General features: G+C 35.5%; 2 protein-coding genes across 2 annotated transcripts in view; one reads left to right on the top strand and one right to left on the bottom strand.

Annotated features, from left to right (window-relative positions):
* Positions 1-13,475, top strand: part of avpr1aa (arginine vasopressin receptor 1Aa) — a 675,329-nt gene that overhangs the window by 142,230 nt on the left and 519,624 nt on the right. The window lies entirely within an intron of this gene.
* slc6a13 (solute carrier family 6 member 13) overlaps positions 1-13,475 on the bottom strand; it is a 34,102-nt gene that overhangs the window by 10,366 nt on the left and 10,261 nt on the right. Inside the window, exons 3-8 of the mRNA XM_079860146.1 lie at positions 10,895-11,029; positions 9,904-10,044; positions 9,735-9,822; positions 8,758-8,890; positions 8,509-8,643; positions 460-563 (exon numbers count right to left, since the gene is read on the bottom strand). Coding sequence (XP_079716272.1) covers positions 460-563; positions 8,509-8,643; positions 8,758-8,890; positions 9,735-9,822; positions 9,904-10,044; positions 10,895-11,029 — 736 coding nt within the window. The remainder of the gene's footprint in view (positions 1-459; positions 564-8,508; positions 8,644-8,757; positions 8,891-9,734; positions 9,823-9,903; positions 10,045-10,894; positions 11,030-13,475) is intronic.

Raw genomic sequence — 13,475 nt, 5'->3', positions numbered from 1 at the left:
GATTGTGCTGCATTCACTCACAAAAATAAATGTTTTATATATTTACGGTAGGAAATTTACTGAATATCTTCATGGAACATGATCTTTACTTAATATCCTAATGATTTTTGGCATAAAAGAAAAATGGATAATTTTGACCCATATAATGTATTGTTGGCTATTGCCACAAATATACCCGTGCGACTCGTGACTGGTTTAGTGATCCAGGGTCACATATAATATCTATATTATCTATCTTGGGTTTGGAACCTAGAATCGACTCTTATTTAGAATTTGGAATCAAATGATTCTAATGACTCAGTTACAGTGAATCAATCTCATAGTTTACAACTAAATGTGAGGTTTAAAGTGTTTTGTTGTGACTACAGTAAAAGAAACACATCATGTGGTATCTAGTACTGATGTTGAATAGATACTGAACAGAAATAAGAGCAGGTAATGTGTGTGTCGTGTCCTCACCTGTAGCAGTTGTTGTTGTATTTGTTGTAGCTTCCGAGCGCGGTCAGGCAACCCAGACAGATCGCGTACGAGAAGAAGATCTGCGTGCCGGCGTCCATCCACACCTCAAAACACAAACACAGATCTTAATATATACTGATGAACAGACAAATAAATAGAGAAAATAAATGTCCTTATTATTTGTTAGGCATCCATCTCTTATTCTCTTATTGTGCTCTCTAGCTTTTTGGATTCTCACGATTGTTAATAATTTTTTTTATTTTCATTTATTTATATATGTTCAGCACTTTTGGTCTACTGTGGAGTTTTGAGCTATTATTATATTTTGGGTATTATATAACATAGATTTTTTATATAAAATATAAAAGTATAAATATATAAGTCTAGTATAATTGCCAATTTTGCATTATATAATTAATAAAACATTATACATAATTTACATTATATACATATACAATTAACATTTTATTAATTTCATTTTATTTAATATCTTATTTTGGGTTTTATACAAAATATATATTTTAAATAAAATGATATATATATATATATATATATATATATATATATATATATTAATAAATAATTATATATATATACAGTATATATATATATATATATATATATATATATATATATATATATATATATATAAATAATAAAAATATAATATAATATAAAAATAAAATAAAATATATTTTTATTATATATAAAATAAAATAAATATTTTTTTTAAATAAATAAAATATTTAATTGTTTTTAATATTAATTATTATATAAAATATAATTTTTTTATGTAAAATGTATATATATATATGTGTGTGTGTGTGCGCGTGTTTGTGTGTGTGTGTGTGTGTGTGTGTGTGTGTGTGTGTGTGTGAGAGACATGATTAGCAGTTTAATTAATTTGGCTTCAGGTAATAAGCTTGAATGGACAAGCTGAAAGACTAGAGATGTTGTTTATTAGTCTTAAAGTCCTGAAACGAGTGTAGACATGATCTGGGAAAATCATGCTGACAGTAGTTTTGTTATTAGCTCGTCAATCAAACTCTCTGACATCAATCCCAGCACTTTCTGTTATTCGTAACTTCAATCGTTCACGTGCCGCCACGGGCGGTGTGGATTATTAACGCTCTTACGACACAAGATCCACAACATGTACAACATGTACTGTACAAGACTTGTGTAATCTCAGGTGAAAATCGTGCATCTAATCACTTAGTTTCTTCTTCGTGTGCTCCTGGCTACAGAACTGGTTTTCCACAGGGAAAATTCCTCACACTCCCTTTAAAACCTCACATGTATCACCAGAAGTGTGCTGAAAACACCACTGATGTCCAAGCGACACACAACCCTTCGAGAATTTCTGACTAACTTCATCAGCCCAATGGCTCTCTCACAATTCCAACCTTCAAAGAATTAAAATATGTTATTAATGTCAATCCATGTTGATTTTAAAGCTACACTGTGTGATTTTTACCCCCATCTAGCGGTGAAATTATGACTACCCAGTGAACATTAGCTTCTGTTCCTCTCAATTCCGAGGGTGTTTTAACTCCTACGGTGGCCGTATTATTCCAAGATTAACAAGGCTTCCAGTTATCGACTTCGTCCATGACAATAATAAACAATACGTCTAAAATGAATAAAACTACAGGACAGATGTCAGGAGGTAAACGTCACCCTAGGAATCGGCTATCCCAGCATAATCAGATTAGGCTAACGTTACAATGTGTACAAAGTAAAAGCTATTAAAAATAACTAAAATTTACAGTGTCCTTTTTTTTTATAGCTTAAAAAATTGCGCCTTTAAAACTATTCATTACCTGTGATCCGTCGCAGCACAGATTTATGTTACAAGGTAAACAATACTTTTTCACCATTGACGCGAGGATGAAGTTATAGCCTACTAGAGGTCGTTCTGGCGTTATGCACAACCATGCTATGGTTAGACAAGCAACTATAAAACTTTGAATTTACACAAATGAATTACAACAGGCTGAATTACCTGTCGAGAAGAAAGCAGGCAACCTCGGCGTCCGTTTTAAAATCTTTTCTCCTCATGAGCTCTTTCCATCTGGGAAAAGTTACTCCAATATTGACTATGGTCTTGCTGTTTTGTCTGTAGCGTTGACGTTTTAATTCTCTCTTTCAAATGTGAGTACGCACGCACACACACACACACACACCACACTATCTTTCAAATCTGCCGGCAGTCGCGAGTAATCTCCCCCTCGCATTCGTCACGGTGTCACTGAGTGAAAAACGCAAAAGGCGAAGCTTGAATTTACAGGCATGTCCCTCTTTGGCTAATGTAGTTTCAAGATGGAGGGGCAACATGGCGACCGGCATTCGAACCCCTCACCCGTATGTACTTTCAATGGCAGATTATAAACTTAAGAGAATACTTTATTACTTGAAAGAAGTAAATATACATTAATGAGCACTTATATTTTTGAAAGAACTAAGTGTTTTTTGCTAAGAATCAACTAAAAAAGTTACACAGTGTAGCTTTAAAGGATCTGACCCATGATGGCCAAGTCTTTGGAGCCACAGATCACCGATTTGACTAATTGTTCACATAAACCCACAAGAGTTTGTTGAACTGGACTCATTTTACACATCTAAGACCAAAAACAGCAACGGTAATCTCTCAAATCCAACCAAACATGTCAGAATTGACCAAAAAGATGTTTATTATGCATTTGTATTTGAGGCTGAAGTCAACAAATCTATCCTATAACATTTACAGAATTATGAATGGGTTATGAATTTCGATACATGTTGATTGTAAAGAATCTGACCCATTATAGCCAAGTTCATGTAAACCCACAAGAATTTGTTGAATTTTTATACATCTACGACCAAAAAAAAGTAAATGGTTTATGTCAAAATCCAACTAAACATGTCAGTATTGACCAAAAAGATGTTTATTATGCATTTTTATTTGAGGCTGAAGTCAACAAATCCATCCTATAACATTTACAGAATTATGAATGCTTATAAATGCCACTTTTTAAACAATGTGATGCTCAAGTTTTTAAAGACATAGATTACCGATTTGACTAACTTTGTCAAACTGTTTATATTTCTGGTTGAAGGTTTCATTGATTTCGGCCTCATTTGTATGTCTAAGAACAAAAGATGTCAAAACAGCAAATCCAACATTTACAGAATTATGAATGGGTTATGAATGTCGATTCATGTTGATTTTAAAGAATCTGACCTATTATAGCCAAGTTCATGTAAACCCACAAGAATTTGTTGAATTTTTATACATCTACGACCAAAAAAAGTCAATGGTTTACGTCTCAAATCCAACCAAACATGTCAGAATTGACCAAAATAGGTTTATAATTAGACTGACCGATAATCGGTTTTACCGATATTTTCCCTGATGTTTAAGCATTTTTCATAATCGATTATCGGTTTTGTTTTATTGGATTCATCGATGAATGGTGATAATCCGTCAAGTCCTGTCCCAATTAAGCTTTGATTTAAGAGACACCTTAGTGACTTTATTTTTTGCACTCTTTCAAACTCCATTATTTATTGATGTAGAAGTGTGCTTTGTTATGAATGCAAGGAAACCGTGAAATTACAGTATAGAAAATAAGAGTTAGAACAGTTTTGCTCAGTCCAGTGCTGTTATAACTGTCAAAAACAGCAATAATATATATATCGGTTCTGTATATCGGTTATCAGGCATATAAACATGCAAATATTTACAATCGTTATCGGTTATATAAAGTCAATATCGGTTGATCTCTATTTCAACATGAAATCTTGTTGAATATCCTATAACACTTTACAGAATTAAAATACCTTATGAATGCCACTTTTAAACAATTTGAACCATGACACTTAAGTTTTAGAAGCCTTAGATGGTCAATTAACCAACTTTGTCCAACTTTTCTAATTGAAGATTTCATTAACGTTGGCCTCATTTGTATACATTTAAAGCCAAAAGATGTCTAAACAGCCATGGGTATCTCTCAAATCCAACTCTTGCAGAATAAAAATGGGTTATGAATGTCGATTCATGCTGATTTTAAAGTATTAGATCACTGATTTGACCAACTTTGTACAACTGTTTACGTTTCTAGCTGGGTTTTTATACACTATCCTCGTTTTTATACATCTAAGAGCAAAAAATGTCTCTGAAATGCAGCCAAACATGCCCGTATCGACCAAAAAGAGGCTTAAATTCTTTTCCATCTGAGGCTGAAGACAAAATGAAATCTTGTTGAATATCCTATAACACTTTACAGAATTAAAATGACTTATGAATGCCACATTTAAACAATTTGAACCAAGTTTTAGAAGTCTTAGATCGCCAATCAATCAACTTTGGCCTCATTTGTATACATTTAAAGCCATGGGTATAAAATTTAGTTTAATTAGCCTCATTTTTATGCCTCTAAGTTGAAACGACGTCAACTCAACCAATGCTATCTCTCAAATCCAACCAAGAATGCTCGTGTCGCTATACATAGATTTTCCAGAAGAGGTTTTAAGCGGTTCTTTCCGACGTTAAGGAATGCTGGGATACATCTGGGTGGCCGTGTCGTGGCCAGTTCTCAGAAATCACGTGGGTTTGGGGGTCTTCTTGTGACGCAGATGAGAAAATCGGATCAAAGGTCAAACGCACAGATGGACGCAATCAAAGAAGGACAGAAAACAACGTTCCCCTGCTGGGCGTCCTGCCCCGGGCCACGACTAGCACCTGGGTAGACAAATCACGTGACCTTTCGACTCGAGGCACTGTGTGTTTAAGAGAAAACAATGCTCTTGCGGAATTACAAAACACACTTGTGGACTCAATATCGAACACAAATACGATTTTTCAAACCCAAACTTTTGGTCTGCACTGTCATTTTGCAAGTGATGAAATTAATTAAAGTGCCCTTGTTACGCTGTTTTAAAGGTTCATCATTTTGTTTTGGATCTCCTGTAATAGGTTCACCTGCATCCAAGGTCAAAAAACTCTTTAATATTCTCATTATATACATTGCAGCATCAGCTCATTTCAAGAGTCTAAAACGGTTTGTTAGAAGATTCAGTCTCTCTAAACCCTGCCTTTACGAGAGCCTGCTCTGATCTGATTGGTCAGATGGCCCAGTCTGTTGTGATTGGTCTAATCTGCTCTGATTGGTCAGATGGCCCAGTCTGTTGTGATTGGTCTACTTTGCTCTGATTGGTCAGATGACCCAGTCTGTTGTGATTGGTCTACTCTGCTCTGATTGGTCAGATGGCCCAGTCTTTTGTGATTGGTCTACTCTGCTCTGATTGGTCAGATGACCCAGTCTGTTGTGATTGGTCTACTCTGCTCTGATTGGTCAGATGACCCAGTCTGTTGTGATTGGTCTACTCTGCTCTGATTGGTCAGATGGCCCAGTCTTTTGTGATTGGTCTACTCTGCTCTGATTGGTCAGATGACCCAGTCTGTTGTGATTGGTCTACTCTGCTCTGATTGGTCAGATGGCCCAGTCTGTTGTGATTGGTCTACTCTGCTCTGATTGGTCAGATGGCTCAGTCTGTTGTGATTGGTCTACTCTGCTCTGATTGGTCAGATGGCCCAGTCTGTTCTGATTGGTCTACTCTGCTCTGATTGGTCAGATGACCCAGTCTGTTCTGATTGGTCTACTCTGCTTTGATTGGTCAGATGGTCCAGTCTGTTGTGATTGGTCTACTTTGCTCTGATTGGTCAGATGACCCAGTCTGTTTTGATTGGTCTAATTTGCTCTGATTGGTCAGATGACCCAGTCTGTTGTGATTGGTCTACTCTGCTCTGATTGGTCAGATGACCCAGTCTGTTGTGATTGGTCTACTCTGCTCTGATTGGTCAGATGGCCCAGTCTTTTGTGATTGGTCTACTCTGCTCTGATTGGTCAGATGGCCCAGTCTGTTGTGATTGGTCTACTCTGCTCTGATTGGTCAGATGACCCAGTCTGTTGTGATTGGTCTACTCTGCTCTGATTGGTCAGATGGCTCAGTCTGTTGTGATTGGTCTACTCTGCTCTGATTGGTCAGATGGCCCAGTCTGTTCTGATTGGTCTACTCTGCTCTGATTGGTCAGATGACCCAGTCTGTTCTGATTGGTCTACTCTGCTTTGATTGGTCAGATGGTCCAGTCTGTTGTGATTGGTCTACTTTGATCTGATTGGTCAGATGACCCAGTCTGTTTTGATTGGTATAATTTGCTCTGATTGGTCAGATGACCCAGTCTGTTGTGATTGGTCTACTCTGCTCTGATTGGTCAGATGACCCAGTCTGTTGTGATTGGTCTACTCTGCTCTGATTGGTCAGATGGCTCAGTCTGTTGTGATTGTTCTACTCTGCTCTGATTGGTCAGATGGCCCAGTCTGTTGTGATTGGTCTAATCTGCTCTGATTGGTCAGATGACCCAGTCTTTTGTGACTGGTCTACTCTGCTCTGATTGGTCAGATGACCCAGTCTGTTGTGATTGGTCTACTCTGCTCTGATTGGTCAGATGGCCCAGTCTTTTGTGATTGGTCTACTCTGCTCTGATTGGTCAGATGACCCAGTCTGTTGTGATTGGTCTACTCTGCTCTGATTGGTCAGATGACCCAGTCTGTTGTGATTGGTCTACTCTGCTCTGATTGGTCAGATGGCTCAGTCTGTTGTGATTGGTCTACTCTGCTCTGATTGGTCAGATGGCCCAGTCTGTTCTGATTGGTCTACTCTGCTCTGATTGGTCAGATGACCCAGTCTGTTCTGATTGGTCTACTCTGCTTTGATTGGTCAGATGGTCCAGTCTGTTGTGATTGGTCTACTTTGCTCTGATTGGTCAGATGACCCAGTCTGTTGTGATTGGTCTAATTTGCTCTGATTGGTCAGATGACCCAGTCTGTTGTGATTGGTCTACTTTGCTCTGATTGGTCAGATGACCCAGTCTGTTGTGATTGGTCAACTTTGCTCTGATTGGTCAGATGGCCCAGTCTGTTGTGATTGGTCTACTAGATTGGTCAGATGGCCCAGTCTGTTCTGATTGGTCTACTCTGCTTTGATTGGTCAGATGGTCCAGTCTGTTGTGATTGGTCAATTGCTTACAGAGTGTCTTGGAATCAATATGCCTATAACCATATCTAAATTTCAGCTCCAGTGGATTCCTTGATACACAGTGATACGAACAGTAACGATGGCGTAGGTTTTTCTGTACCAATTCCAGCGCAAGTCTCATTCTTTTGAAGTACATCAAAGTGGATTTGCAGAAAACAGCGTCTTCTCGACATGAACAACATGAACCAAACCCGTCCAGTCTCAGCTAAAACTACAGTGTTTGAGGGGCAAAGCAGACGCTGTTCACAGTCAGCCAATGAAGATCAGAGGCTGGCATTATACAAATGTGTTACTTTATTACGTAGGAAAGTAAAAGTAAGTGAGACTGGAATTACTGACAACTCGTTTCAGAGTCGAATTTGATCTTTAAAACTATACATATTCACTTTTATATGTTTTTGTGTTTTGTAGGACCTTTTATATTCTCGAACAGCTACAGTAGATTACACACTACATGAAAGGTAATATTCGGAAAAGCATAATGGGGCACTTAAAAATTTAAATTATATTAAAAATGATAATAAAATAATATCAAATAATTAAATGTATCTAAATATGAACATATATATATATATATATGAAGAGTTCAGATGCAAAAGCCTCTAAGTGCCATCTGAAATTTTCTTCTAAAATGAGTATTTTTATCAAGCTCGTATATTTAAGTTCAGTAATTTCACTTAAATGACAATTAATAGGTCATTTTCATTGCCATTAAAGTGAAATAAGTGAACATAAACATACAAGCTTGATAAAAATTATCATCCTAGAAGGAAATTTCAGATGGCACTTAGAGGCTTTTGCATCTGAACTCTTCATATATATAATTAATTATATATTACAATAACAAAAGTATTAAATAATAGTAATGTAAGTATAATGTCTCAACGAGGTCAAACAGTTCCTTTCTAGTCATGACAAGTAGAATTTACATGTCAGGATTGCAGTAGTAAAGATAAAAAGCTGCGATACCTGCGGGTCCGCTAACCTTCCCAGATCGGGATAAAGGTAGAACTGGATCCCACGGGACGCGCCTGGCAGCGTGACTCCTCTGATCAGTAAAATCAGCAGCATCGCATACGGGAAGGTCGCAGTGAAGTACACCACCTGTTGGGGGACAGCAAAACAAAAAGGTACATTATTTTCAAAGTCTGCTTTATAATTTTAATGAACTGATGGGGCAAAACTTGAAAGAAACCAACAGGTTTTTTGCACATGTACCTTGCCGGTGGATTTGACGCCTTTCCAGATGCAGAAATAACACATAACCCAGGCCAACAACAGACAGAGGACCAGATCCCAGTGCAGTGTTCCCATCTCCTCCATCCCAGAGGAGATCCGTAAAACCCTCCGTCTACAGAGACACAGACAAATCAGCTGGACTCTCCTTCAAATCACGCTTTCTTGGTCAGTTGGACAAGTTTCAGGATCAGGTAGCATAAACTTGGAATATTTAGCCTGCTAGAAAGCGGGTTTTGCTGATTTTCCAATAAAAGCTTGGTTCAAAGAATGGACAAGTTTATGTTCTTTTTATCCTGAATTTTAAAGTCAAGAAACTTGAAGGTATTCAAGCAAAACATGTTTGAAGAAATGCAAAAAAAAAAAAAGCTTAAAGGAACACTTCGACTTTTTGGGACTTTAGCTTATTCACCGTATCCCCCAGAGTTAGATAAGTCCATACATACCCTTCTCATCTCCGTGCGTGCCGTAACTCTGTCTGACGCTCCCACCGCTAGCCTAGCTTAGCACAAAGACTGGAGGTAAACGGCTCCAGCTAGCATACTGCTCCCAATAAGTGACAAAATAACACCAACATTTTCCTATTTACATGTTGTGATTTGTATAGTCACAGCGTGTAGGGGGGTATGTATGGACTTATCTAACTCTGGGGGATACGGGGAATAAACTAAAGTCCCAAAAAGTTGGCGTGTTCCTTTAAAGCCAAAGTAGCTTGACATCTGAGGTATTCTGAGATCTAAAAAGTAAAACCAGCCCCTTCTAACAAGGAACGTTCTTCCAGGAACATTAATAGAACGTTCATTCAAAGTGATCTGTTCCTTTTTGTTTAAATGTTACATGTTTTAGAATGTTCAAAGAACATTCAAAAGTAACATTCCAATAATGTTTGCACAATGATAAAATGGAATGTTAGAGTAAGAAAGAAGATGCAGGACATTGAAGATGCTTGTAAAACTTACTCCCAAAACTCGATCACGGGCGATGTTGCGTTTTCAAGGTGACTTTGGTCAATGGAATCATTTCGTCTTTGGAATTCCATGCAGGAATCTGTGGAAAACAACAGGAAGCTCTGGATTGTTGTTCCGGATCTATACATTTCTGGAGTGAATTCATGTTAACATGCATCACCTGTGTTCCAGGTGTTGTTGCAGGACGACCACGGCAGATCCCAGGTGAAGGAGAAGGACAGATAAAATATTCCCCAGGCCAAAACTATGATATAGTAGAAGTTCAGCAGAGCCACAATCACCTGAGTGGCGTATCCGATGCCTACAGTCGAGAAAGACCGATCGTGAGTCGAATCACTTCATGATTTTTAAATAGAATCAAAATCAGTGTTTTTAGAGCAAACCAAAACAACTAAAATCATTTTTTGTAAAGCTGGAACAAAAAAATAAAAAATATAATTTGAAAAATGTAAACTTGGGAAACCGAAAAGAAAATTGGAAATGTTGCCCTGTAACTGTAATAAAATAAGTACTAAAACTACTTAAATTAAAACTGAAACGAAAAAAAATAATTATTATATATTTTAATAAAAAAAAATGGCAAAAGAACATAAAACTTCTATAACCTGGACTAAAATGAAAGATGAAAATATATAAATAAATGTAAAATACTATAACCGTATAGTACTATAACCTAAAATAAATAACTAAATACTAAATATTTTGTGGTATTCAATTATTTTAAAAATGAATACAATGAATATTAATTGAACAGATTATGTAAAAGCTATAACATTGTTCTACAATTTTAATGAAAAAAAAAAAATTCTATGCTAATTACAGTAGTTTATATTTTACCTTATATACGCTAGAAAAAAAATGGCGTAGGATTTAATTTGAAACAATTTTCACTCATAAATCACTAGTAAATTTCACAAATAATTATGAAGAAACGGCATTGAATTAAAACTAAATAAAATATTTTCTTGTAAAATGTCTTCCAATAATCTGTTTTATTTACAAAATTCGATTTTATTTTTTACAGTGTATCTAACAGCAAAAAAACAACATCGAATTTGACATCGCTTCTTGAAATCTTCATTGCTTTAAAGAACAAATAACTAACATGTGGAGTTATATTGAAAGGGTTCAGACGAGAACTGATGCTTGACCTTCAAACAGCGGGCTGATCTTCCTCCAGCAGGTGATTCCTCCCTGGCTGGTGAACTGACCCAGGGAGATCTCCAGGAAAAACACGGGAATGCCGCAGGTGAAGAGGAAGATTAGGTAGGGAATGAAAAACGCACCTGGAAGAAGATAAAGACATCGATCATGAGGAGAATCTGAGCAGTTCGAGACTCTAGAGGAAGAACGTGTGTGATTACTGCACAGTAAAAAACCTTGGGTTATTCTTTTTTAACACAAGCATTGGTTTACGCATGTTGGGTCATTATGTTGGGTTATCTTTCAAATGTGTTGGGTCATTTGTTTACGTCATTGGGTTATTTTTAACCCAACAATATTAAGTGAGTGCATGGGCTCTTTTTCTCAGGAGAAACATCAGACGACTTCAGCGAACGTTCGAAATGTTCCCAAAGGCCCAAACGTCTCGGTATGGACACACGCTATGAGTTGATCAAACAACAGCTGTGACCTTTCACCTTCTGAACTGGTAACACTTTCATCAGGCCAACTGTCGGATCAATAGGTCAGTTTCACAAACACCTGGCAAACGTTAAAAGCATTCGGGATCTAGACTGTGTGTTGATCTTTATCAAAACCTATAGGATCCTCTATACCAGGGCTTTACAAACCGGTTTAGAGAAACACTGTAGAAAAAAGTTATAATAAATAAATAAATAACAAAAATCTAATCAAACTAGCTAAATAAATACATTTACAAATAAATAAATACATTTGATTCAAATAAAAAAAATTTTTTATAAAAAATGATTGAAAAATGAAATGAAAAATTTAAATACATAAATAAATAATACATTATTAAATCTGATTTCAATAAATAAATTGATTAAATATATTTATTAATATTAAAATATTAAAATAAAGGAATACAATTTTATTAAAAATAAAGAAATAAAGATTAAAATACATAACATCTGATTTAAATAAATAATAAATAATAAATTAATATATGTGATTTAAATAAATTGATTACAATAAATAAATAAATAAATAAAATAAAAAAATAAAAAAAAAATTATTTAAATAAATAATGTAAATAAATTGTATTATAAATGTAATAATAATTAAATGTATTATTTATTTACATTTTAATTTTTAAATAAATAGTACATCTAACAGCACAATAGTGAGTAGAAAAAATTCAATAATGTAACATTAGAAAAATAATATCAAATTCGATTTAAATAATAAATATATACATAATACATCTAACAGTACAATAACTAAATATTTAAAATAATAATAATAATATTTTAACATATTTATAATAGAGTGTTAATTCGATCTTTATTAATGAATATATATAGCTGCTTTTTTCCACATTGATGATCACACTTGGGGTCCGCGGCATCTGAAAGATCTATTTTTATGCTAGATAATCTGATATATTTAAGTTAAGTGAGTCTGGATGTAAAGCAGGGAAGCGTTCAGACACGTCCCACATTCTCTCTTCTCTTCAGAGACTGGATAAACTCTCTTTCTCCCAGAGGTGTGTTAATGAGTCAGGGATTCTCCGATTACACAAGACTTCAATCAGCTCTAACACTGGACTGATGTAACACTGTTTACCTGCTAAATCTCTGTAGAGTGAATCATAAAAGCTGATGGTGCAACGTCACACACGTGAACTGCTGTGACCTTATCTGATTATATCTGTCGGGACATGTACCATGATAATATATTTATATATTTGTAGACATGTATCATAGTTATGGCATGTTTTTAGACATATGCCATGATAATGCCTTACTATTTTAGACCTATTTTTTACAGTCTATGTTTTAGACATGTACCATGGTAATACCACATTTTTGAACGAGTAACATTACATTGTAATGCCATGTTTTTGGACATGCACCATGATAACACTTTGTTTTTTGGACATATACTATGTATACTGGAAATGCATGATTTTTTTTCGGACATGTACTGTTTTTACTGGAAATTTACCATGCACTCTAAAAACTGCTGGGTTGTGTTAACACAATTTTGGGTCAAATATGGTCTCACCCAACGTTGGGTTAAAAATTCAATTTAAAAATGGACAAACCCAGCCGTTGGTTTACATTTTTAATGTAATCAATGCAATTTGTCCATTTTTAAATTGCATTTTTGTCCATTTTTGATTTTGTCCAAAATGCAATTTGTCCATTTTTAAATTGCATTTTTTAACCCAACGTTGGGTGAGACCATATTTGACCCAAAATTGGGTTAACACAACCCAGCAGTTTTTAGAGTGTGGTAATACCCTGTTTTTGACATGTATCATGGTAAATAATATGCTTTTGGACATGTATCATGTTACAGTAATACCAATTTATGTACAGTACAATGATATTTATATGGAACTCCAATGTACTTCCTAAAATACCATGGTAGTACTATGGTTCTTTTTGATGAATTTATGTAATTTTTTGGATATTTACCATGGTAATACTATATTTTATATGCCGATGTACCATGGCATAATGTGGATTTTTGGACATGGTATCATAGTAACTCCAGGTTTTTGCACATGCATGCAAGTATTTTTTGAGGTACATGATAATT

This window comes from Squalius cephalus, assembly GCF_949319135.1.
Source record: "Squalius cephalus genome assembly, chromosome: 23".
In the NCBI taxonomy this organism is placed as follows: Eukaryota; Metazoa; Chordata; class Actinopteri; order Cypriniformes; family Leuciscidae; genus Squalius; species Squalius cephalus.
This window is presented reverse-complemented; position numbering and strand designations above follow the sequence as displayed.